General features: G+C 36.8%; 1 protein-coding gene across 1 annotated transcript in view; it reads right to left on the bottom strand.

Annotated features, from left to right (window-relative positions):
- The window catches only part of LOC139765437 (P-selectin-like), a 113,024-nt gene that overhangs the window by 9,948 nt on the left and 92,676 nt on the right, over positions 1-10,400 (bottom strand). The window contains exons 11-19 of the mRNA XM_071692807.1: positions 9,369-9,548; positions 8,557-8,675; positions 7,124-7,219; positions 6,575-6,713; positions 5,837-6,010; positions 5,077-5,256; positions 4,085-4,208; positions 1,770-1,882; positions 548-727 (exon numbers count right to left, since the gene is read on the bottom strand). Coding sequence (XP_071548908.1) covers positions 548-727; positions 1,770-1,882; positions 4,085-4,208; positions 5,077-5,256; positions 5,837-6,010; positions 6,575-6,713; positions 7,124-7,219; positions 8,557-8,675; positions 9,369-9,548 — 1,305 coding nt within the window. The remainder of the gene's footprint in view (positions 1-547; positions 728-1,769; positions 1,883-4,084; positions 4,209-5,076; positions 5,257-5,836; positions 6,011-6,574; positions 6,714-7,123; positions 7,220-8,556; positions 8,676-9,368; positions 9,549-10,400) is intronic.

Below are 10,400 nucleotides of genomic sequence, written 5' to 3'. Positions count from 1 at the left end.
TTTAGCACTGCTTTCAATGAAGAACATAAGAAATATATAATAATGAGACATGCAAAAAAAAGCTATCAGATACTTTTTTCAAAATACTTCTGCTTTTAAATGTAATGATAACTTATCAAAGACAAAAGCACTACACTTGTCACAATGAATCACAATAACCATAAACAAGTAGCACTTGAGATTACAATTACTTAACTCTAATGAGATATAAAATGATTAAAGACAGCTCTTTATACACATACTGAATTTCAGTATGAACAAAGCCAAATATGAGTAATAAAGGCAATAAAGATTTATTAACTTGTGGATAAGTCAAAATTTGAGGGTTGTTAAACAACAACCAATATCAGATAACTCTACATTATTTCATGTGTGACCCCTTTCTGCTCACACTCACGGGGATGAGGTAATTCAATTTTTATACGTTTTCCATTTAAGAAAGATTGTCAGAAAGTGTCCACTTCTTATTTAACAATGGGCATCTACCAAAAATCATGCTATTCAGTAATGCGTAAATTTTTCAATGAACAGCTGGCATGATACTCACCAACACATTTTGGTGTCTCCCCAACCCAAGTGCCATTGGCTTGGCAGAAGCGCCGGATGCGGCCCTCCAGCTTCCAATTTTCAGTACACTCATATGACACTTGAGAGCCATAACTAGTGGAATTGCTCAACAGGCGGAAAGTGCCAGGGTTGAGAGCCTCAGGCAGCCCACAGTCCACATCTGGATGTTATTCATAGCATATATTAATAAAAACTTATTCTAACCAGTTCATACATACATTTGTTTTATAAGTATCTGTCCAATAACTTATTCTGAGAAATCTTTCCATACTGCTCTAAGAATATATGTCCTCTAACTAATGTGTCTAACCAAAATTATCATTACAAAATGTCTCCAAATGGTGTAATTCATTGTCAGTTATCACATGAGTTTCCCCAAGCAGTGGGACTCTATAGTAAACGTAGATTCTTAGAATATGAAAAATTAGTTAATTATATGACTCCAGAACCCCTACTACAGGCCTTTGCAGCTTCAAGGTTGAGTTGCAATTAGAAGCAGGGAAATGATGGGCACCTTTGGAATGACAAGTTGCTCAATATGATTGTACACCTTTTCATCTATGTACTGACAAAGATAAAGCCTCAACAAAGGCAGCTTTTCATCCACAGTACAACAAATTGCAGCATCTGGTAAAAATATGCACTGCATGACATGAATCCTAGCAAGATCAGAATACTATGCTCTATTTTGGTCACCATTGGAAAGAATAAAGTGAATAAACAAGAGGATTTGTATTTTCTTTTATGAGATGGAGCTTTACTAAGTGGTCTGCCCATTCTCAAGCCTTACAGCAGATATCTTTCAAATATTTCTGTTTCGCCATTTCCCCTTGCCTCTTGTTTTTCTCTACTATGCTCTGCTTCTACTCTCATACTTCTCCCTTGTTTATAATCCACCCTCATTTTTTCATTTATAATTCTTGCACTGAAGGCAGGTGTCATTGCGTCATCAATTTAACAGCCAAATCGACAACATTTCTCAGACTATAGTGCACTGTAAATACTGCCACTGATTCCCAAATGCAATACCAGCATTTACATTACACACATGAAAACAGTACTGACCATAACTACAAATCTCAATGACATCCAGGAACAGTACACTTCTGAACTAGTGTTTTGCATTTTCTATTATGCATAACAAAACACGTCTCTAATTTTCATGAATGAACTTATTCTAACACACGAATAAATGTACTTACAGTTGCAAGTTGGGGGTTTGTGATTCCAGGTGCCATTAGACAAACAGGTCCGCATGCTTTGACCATCCACCACATGGCCTCGATCACATCGATATGTAGCCACGCTTCCAACTCTGCAACAGTAAACTGTATTAGTCTACAGTTCAAATTTTCTCAATCCAAATCATACAAATTATGTAATACAAACTCATCAGGCCAACACACATACATGTATACAAAAAAATACGTGGCAAGGAAACAATTGCCTTTTTTATGTGAAGCGCAACAACATTAACAACAAAATTACAAGCCCTGGTTGTGTAATAAGGGCCAGGTCTTTCAAATATGGGTGACAGCAAATTAAAATAATTTGGCATATATGCTCCTGGAATGAGTGCATACTTGAAGGAAAAAGGGTCCAGTGGACCTGAAGTGCACATTGCAGTAAGCATTTATGAAGGATCTTCTAGTCTGGATCCTAAAGTTATGGTATCTTAGGTATAAGATGTAATGCATCTGAAAAGGCTCCACAAAGTTGGGTCTGGAGACTAAGAAACAGATATGAAGTACAATAAACAGCCTTTATTACTGTCATATAATGACAAAAAGTCAGATTTCCAGCTGTATTTCTGTATGCACTATTATATGAGAATATATATAGCTCTGTAATTTCACTGTTCAACACAGTATCAATGTAACACAGTCACAAATCTTGATAACCTGTAACTTGGATGACTGTTCTTAATCACAAATTTTCATAATTCAAACAAAACACATCTAAACAATATCCCTGGTACTAAATTGGAACAGCACTACTGGTTGAGGAGAACTAAATGGTTCCTAGGGCTTCCTTGACCAACATTAAGTGACTTTAACCCTCACCTCTACCAACACTGCTCAACCTGGCTTTCTCTCTCTCCTGCAATGTTCATGGTCTCAAATCCAACCTCCTAACCATTGAACACCACCTGTGTACTTACAAACCTAATCTACTTTATGAAACCCAAGTGTTCTCATTATGAAGTCTCTTCAGTATACTCTCCCAATATTTCCATTCAAAGGGCAATGTGTGTGCTTAACTGTAGTTTTAAACTCTTTATGGATCTTGAGTTTTACAATCTAAAGCTATCTGGTTCAAAATATCTGTACCCTCAATAACTTTACTTTTATATTTCATGTAACACACACACACATACACATTCCAACTCCTCCAACTATAAGTACAACTCTAAGGCTATCTGACTTTCCATGAGGCACTGCTCTCTTCACATCTACATAGCGATATCCTTTATGCAGATCTTAATGTGTTCCACAAAGAATAGCTAGGCTCAAATCTAAGTGATCATGATGAAGATGAGACCATTTGTTTTCCCTCCTTAGTGATCTGGAACAAATATCTAAGTTCTCAAGTTACCAATTATTTCAACCATATCAACACACTTAACCTTTTCTTTACCTTTGAACTTTCAAATGCTTTGGTGGCAGGGATACAACAAGAGAGTGCAAGGATTGTTAGATAACATTCATTACAGGTTTGAACACTTGCAGAATCTGAAATCCCACTTTGCCTTACTGTTCAGTAATTTTGTAGAGGTGATAAACAATGACTGTCCAATCCAATGAGGAAACAGTTTATTTGAAGCTTCACGATGATAAGGGTGTGAAAATTTCTTAAATCAGAGTACTTTGGGGAGTTCTAAAAACAAATTCCTTAAGAAAAGTATCCTGCACTTAAAATACAAAAATATGACCCATAAAATAGTTTAGAATAATATATATACATATAACTGTATAAGCTACTTACTCTTTGTTTAAGTGCATAAAATCTGAACACTGTTAAGTTCTTATGACAGCACTACACAGCTTTTTCAGTGTGACCAGCAGAAATTTCAACTTGATTTCATACACCGGGAAAGAATCAGAAGAGTAGCTTGGAGGGATAGTGTTGAAGGGTTAACATCTTATCAAAGAGCTTAGTGCTGAGGATTTCCCTTTATTCATTTTAACTTACCACTGAACACTAAACCTGTCATGTGACCTTATGTAATATGAAGAGCTCTGTATGCAGCTTGCTAAATTAGGGATTTTGCCTGCTTGTGTATTAAAGAACTGATACAGATGGCAAAGCAACATTCAAAATGTACAAGGAAAGAACTTGCTTCAGTGTATTAAGAAAGAAGGAACATGTTAAGTGTAGAGAAATCAAACTATGATCAACCAAAACTTTCATAAATTTATAAGTATAATGTGAGTTATGGATGAAAAGAGATTGACTAAAAGTTCACAGTGCAATGTTACAGGCAAAGATGAAGGTATACTTAAGAGAGGTTCAATACCTGTATGTGTTATCGAGAGTGACATGTTCACGTCTACGATAAACAGTGGTGAACATGCGTCGGTCATTGCCGGTGATGGTGGTTTTAGTTTTTGGTGGGAGTTCAGGTTCAGGACATCGGATCTCTGTGGGTGGGGAGATGACACTTTGTAATATTCATGAACATCAAGATGTGTGTATGAATAGTATTATCCTTCCAGTGTTACTAATTTCTGCAAAGAAGGAATTCATTTTTTTGAGAGAAAGCCAAAGCAACTTGCTTTATCCATGATGATACTATATGGACCTAAGAAGGGAATAAGAACAGTAATGTTCTTCTGATTACTATGCCTTCTTTGACAAATTGACTGCAATTTTCTTTTCCCATTTTCAGTTTTCCTTTCTGCCTTTTCCTTCTTTTTATACTTTTTTCAAATTTTCTCTTTATATATACCAACATACACTTGCAGAAGCAACAATACTGAATAGTTCTCAGCACAAATGAATTACTTAAAACCAGAAAGTGGCAAGTGCTTTTGTGATTTCCAGATCCACATACAAAATTCTTCACAAATATTTTCTAGCACTGTGGTAAAATGTAGTTGTGGTATGTTGCAGTTAATGTAAGAAAAGATTTGCATTACAAAAAAGAGGTACTTGATTTCATATGTTCACACAAACAGATTCCAGTCTATATAATATAAAAGAAATATATCAGTGACAGGCACTGAATGTTTTAAAGAAAAGAAACAGTAGCAAAACTTGCTTAAGTAGAATACATAATCATAAAATGTAAGAAAATAAGAAAGCAGATATAAAAGGCAGCAGACTAAAAATACTTCTGGCAATACAGATAGAATATAAGAATTTCAAGAGAAATATAAAATGGAGAAAAAGAATTCCTAAGAAAATGGAATTTCAAATGGTATGGAAATAATATGTGAAATTTTGTTTCAAAAAGAGTACAGAATGAAGAAAATTCTATAGATGAACATCTGGTCTTCTCTTTCCTACCTTCACACTTAGGGGCCTCCCCACTCCATAAAGAATCCCTTCGACATACACGATGATCTTCTCCTATGAGGCGGTAGTTGTTATTGCAAACATATTGCATGTAACTATCTAGGTAGGTTGACTCATTCAGGTATAGGACATCACCACGGGACAGTGTGGGAACACGTCCACAGTCCACAACTGGGATAAGAAAGATAATTTACTACATCTACAGAGTCAAACAAGTGTTGCTAGTTAATAACATGAAACTATAGAGCATCAGCATATGGCAATTCATGTCCAAGTGTATAATCCACATCTGGATAATAATATCATCAACCATATTACGAAAATTCAATGGTGGGACCTTAAAACACATAGAAACTGGATATATTATCAAGTCATTCCTTAGTGCAAGTACAATGTACCTGTTTCACATATATGACATCATTTTCAGGATTCTCCAACTTAAGTTTCAAGTAATGATGCTGTCTTTAATAAGATGAAAGGGTGGATGGCATTCCAAAATGTTTAAGGAATTTTATCTTTTGGTGTGACAAAAGCAAAAAGTGTACAGGATAAATTCTTCCATGAATAATCTAACTTTGCATTAATACCAATGTGTAAGCATTTGCATATTAACACTCAATTGTGTTTCACGTGAAATGAAAACTATCCATACAAATTTATCTTTCTCATCATAATACACATTCAGAGACCTAACACTCCTGGGGAGAGGGAGCACCTCCAGGTTATACTAAAGGAAATATTATTGACTTACAGGTACAGGTAGGGATTTCTCCACTCCACTCTCCATCACGCATGCAAACGCGGATGTTGTCACCAGTGAGGAAATGACCTAACTCACAGTGATACTCCACCTCTTCGTGTACATCAAAGCTGTAGCCAGTTACATAGCCACCATGTGGTACCAAAGGCTCTTCACAGGCCACCACTGAAAGGCAGACAAAAACGGCATTAAGTACATAAGAAATGAACCATAATTCTTAAGCATCACCAAATATAGAAAAATCTCTTCTGACATCAGTTTTTTTAGTAACATATGCTAAATTTACTCAATATTTCCTGAAAATGTTGTGATGATACTGAAGAAACATGATTTGGATCTTGATTATGAATCTAATGGTCTTCTGTCAACAAGTCATAAAAAAATCTGGAAATGACAACTGTCCTTATTTGAAAGATTCACCTTACTGAGAATTGATCTACTACACAGCAAGCTTCGATTGTTGATTTAGTATATAATGTAAAAATTTCTTACTGATAGTAAAATTCCTATAATTCTGTGATATCAAAGTTATTTCTGTGATGTATTTCCTTAATACACCGGGATGCATTAGATTTATATGGGAATAAACAAGGGAACTCAACCAAATGTTCCAGTTTCCTGCCTCTACTCTAACTTTTGGCTCTCTTTTTCTGAAATTCTAATGAGATTTCCAACAAACATATGCATCTGCACACACATTTTACATTCTGCCTCTATAGAGGAACTTACAAACACAGACAGGAGCAACATCACTCCATTGGCCATCATCAAGGCACACTCGTTCCATGGGACCATCTAACCAGTAGTCATCTCCACATTCGTACTTTGCAACAGACTCCAGATATGTTGTGCTATTCACCAGTGTCATCTGCGGATGGAGAAGACTAGTTAATATGACAAAAAACACAGGATGCTTTCATCAACTAATGCTGACAGCCTCACCAAAGGTGACTTTTCACCTGCTGTGTAACCTCAAGTTAACAGAGTCTGGTAACATCTGAAACTTGGGTGAAACTAGTTTATAAAATGCCATGTTTTCAATAATAATGGGAGGCATTTAACAAGACAGGACAATAGCTGTAATTCAACCAGGTCATTAAAAAAATGCTTTTGTGTAGGGAATGAAATTACCTAAGATATACATCAATCTACTGAGCCAAGTTAACTGGATCAATTAACTGAAGAAAAGACCAGAAATGGCACCAAAGACTACAAGGAAAAGTATGAAGAGACGAAACGAGATAATAAAAAGTACAATGCACTTGTTCAGCTGCTTACCTTCCCATCCCACAATTCATCAGGGACACCACAATCAACAAATTTGCAAAGGGGTGCCTCTCCAGACCACTCTCCACCCAGGGAACATGAAACTGTCTGTAAGAGGATTAAGGATACTCTTAGTTCTAAAGACAATCTTACAATAAATAAACAATTCAAGATGCATAATATGTCTTTGGATGCTTCTTAAGTAAGACTGAATGGCAGGTGAGGTATTCCTGCAAGATAAGGATGTACTTTGACAGATATACAACCCTGCCATGTATCTCATCTGTAAAACCTTTTTCAGTAAAAAATACCTCATCTGACAAAGATCCTACCAAATCAGTGTACCTCATCTCCTTATCTAGCTAAAGTGCCTAACTTTCCAGAGTATCTCAATGAGCTAGCATCTACCCTGTTGGAGCACCTCATTACCAGTGTCCCCTTCCCTGGCAAAAGCACCTTACCTGCCACAGTTCCTCCCTATCAAGAAAGAGTGCTTCACCTACTCAAATACCTTATCTGATCAGGCTACCTTAACCACCACAATACCTTCCCAAGTTAAGCTGTCTCACATACTTGGGTACCTTCCTTAAGCAGGATGCCTCAACCAAGGTACTTCACTCACTAGTATCTTACTAAGCCAGAACTCTATAGCTAACTCGGCTACCTCACCTTCTGGAGTACTTTACTAAGCCAGAGAAATATAACCAAATTGGCTATCTCACCAGCTGGAGTAATCTGACTAAGCCAGAGTACTAAGTCAACTACCTCAACTGCTAGAATATTTTGCCAAGCCAGAGTACATTACCTGGTCAGAATAACCTTACCAGCTACTGCTCATATATCAGAATGCATCCTCTGACAAAGTGCATTGCATAACCTTTTCTTTCTCTTTCATACATGTCTGCTATTTTTAGCATGAGCGAGGAAGCATCCAACATCATTCCAAAATAAGAAAGAGAGGAAAGAGCCTAATAAGAATCTTTATCCTCTGAGTCATCTGTTCAACATGCTACCTCACTAGCGCGGGAAATGGCAGGCATTGCATCATAACTGTAATACCTTGTTTGGCGAAGTCCATGACCAGACTAAAATAACAAATCTTGGGTGAAGTCTTACCTCCAAGATACCTCACCAGTCATATGACCATACATAACCAGTTTCTTGCTAATTTTCATCAAACAAGAATCTCAACGAAGCTAAAGTACCTAAATAATCAAATAACTACCATAGCCATAGTCAGATTTAATCAACCCACTAGTAGCAAACCTGGTCAGATTACCTCACTCAGAATGTTTCACAAACCCAGAACATTTCAGTCTAGACGATACTTTGACACTATTACATTTCCTAACTGGTACCTCACAGACCAAGATTACTTTGTATCACTTGTCCTTCACTAAGCTTACACCTTATCTATCAGGTATTTTACAAAGCATGTGCCTTACCTTTGTTCCTTGAATGCTGTAGCCAGGTTCACAGATGAATGTGGCTATGTCACCTGATCGGCGGCCACTCATCTCCACCTTGCCATGTGCAGGTGCTGTCAACTCTGGGCACCAAGAGTCTGACAAAAGATAACAGGTTATGGGGATGATTTAACAGAGAATGGTCACACTGGAGCAGAAGCAGCTTACAGAAGTGTGGAGTGCAAAATTATGTTAACTTGTGGCAGGACAGTAAAAACTTTACGTCAGTTTGGTTGGATATTATAAAACATGAAATGTGAGCATGAAAATGTTTCCGCTCAAGTATTAATTTCACCATCTGGGCTGTAAGTTACTATTGTTCTAGTTAATCAAGAACTGATTTTCTGACTGACATTTCTCTAAGTAAATTCCTTATTTCTTATTTCCCCTGTGTGAAACCTGCAGGCCACACTAATTCTATTCAAACACTCTCATTTCTAACCAAGTCTAACTTCTTTGATAAGAGATCCAAATAAGAATCCATTTCTTTCTAGCAAACAAGTTCTGTGCTTTTCTGTTTCTTTAACACTTCAAAGTGTGGCAATGGACAGCAGTCAAAATTTTTCAATAAATTTCTGCATGCACTACCTGACTCTCAATGGAAGAATCAACAACTCAAAATATATAGATAAAATATCAGATTGAAAAAAGATCATAAAATGACATTGGGAAAGTAGATCTTTCCCTTACTAGACTATGGTGCAAACACAAGAGGCAAAGGGTGTTATACTTCATGTTATATTACATGTAATACTTTTGTGTTCTTGGACTTAGCATAACAAGCAACTTACAGAGACACTGAGGAGCTTCAGGTGACCATTTTCCACTCTCAGAACAGGTGGCAGTATTCTCCCCATTGAGTGTAAAGTTCTTCTCACACTCATACACCACCTTGCCTCCATACGTGGTTCGACCATCCACCAGCACAAGGCTCCCATTTTCGATCTCTGGAGGAGCCTCACAGTCCACAACTGAAGATGGTGATAGAGAATATCTAAAACAATGTGCATTAAAAAAAATGGCACAGGTGATAAAACAAAATCCGGGCCTCACAATTCACATGGTACATGATTCGTGATTCATCTTGTGGGATCTGCCAGCGTGAACAAGTCTGAGACTTATTCCTATTTGTGATTCTTAATGTTTCTGCAAACTATAAGCCTTTCAAATGTCCTATCATAAAGCCTCATATTCTGTTACATCCTAGTGCTACATCAATAGCAAGCAGATGATTCAACATTTACCCCTAGCAAAAAATTGCAGCTCCCAAAGAAGGGAGGTGTTGGGATGGTGAGCAACCTCACAGTACAGCTAAAGGTCATGAAAAACAGGTTTAAAACTGGTTAGTGTACTTCACTGTTTTGAAATAATGAAATGTGAAAGAGCTGAGTTCTCACAGTTCTACAGCTTTATGTAAGTTCGAATAACTGGACATTATTCCAAATCTCACGCTATAGAGAAGACTTATCAGTTGCTTTCACAGACTTAATTTATTGTGATGAATTATCTGACTGCCTCAGGCAATAAACAACTCCAATATTCTAACACCAGCCACATACTGCTAAGTTTTCCCTTTTGTTTAGAAACATTTTTCATTCTTACTCAACTCTTACATGAGTAAACTTTGTAGTATGGCAATGCTAATTCTCCAGTAGCAGGTTTACATAAGTTATCTTACAATGGAAGTAAGATTTTAAGATGGGAGAGTGGCTGTATCAGAAAAATCCTGGAGTAGAAAATTGCAAGTTTAGCAGAGAAGAGGCTTAGTAAACTTTCCTGATGTTTTCTACATTTTGTACTATTTTCCTCACAAGTACATGATG

The sequence above is a fragment of the Panulirus ornatus genome, chromosome 55 (assembly GCF_036320965.1).
Source record: "Panulirus ornatus isolate Po-2019 chromosome 55, ASM3632096v1, whole genome shotgun sequence".
Lineage (NCBI taxonomy): Eukaryota > Metazoa > Arthropoda > Malacostraca > Decapoda > Palinuridae > Panulirus > Panulirus ornatus.
The sequence above is the reverse complement of the archived record's forward strand: the minus strand, read 5'-3'. Positions and strand labels throughout refer to the sequence as shown.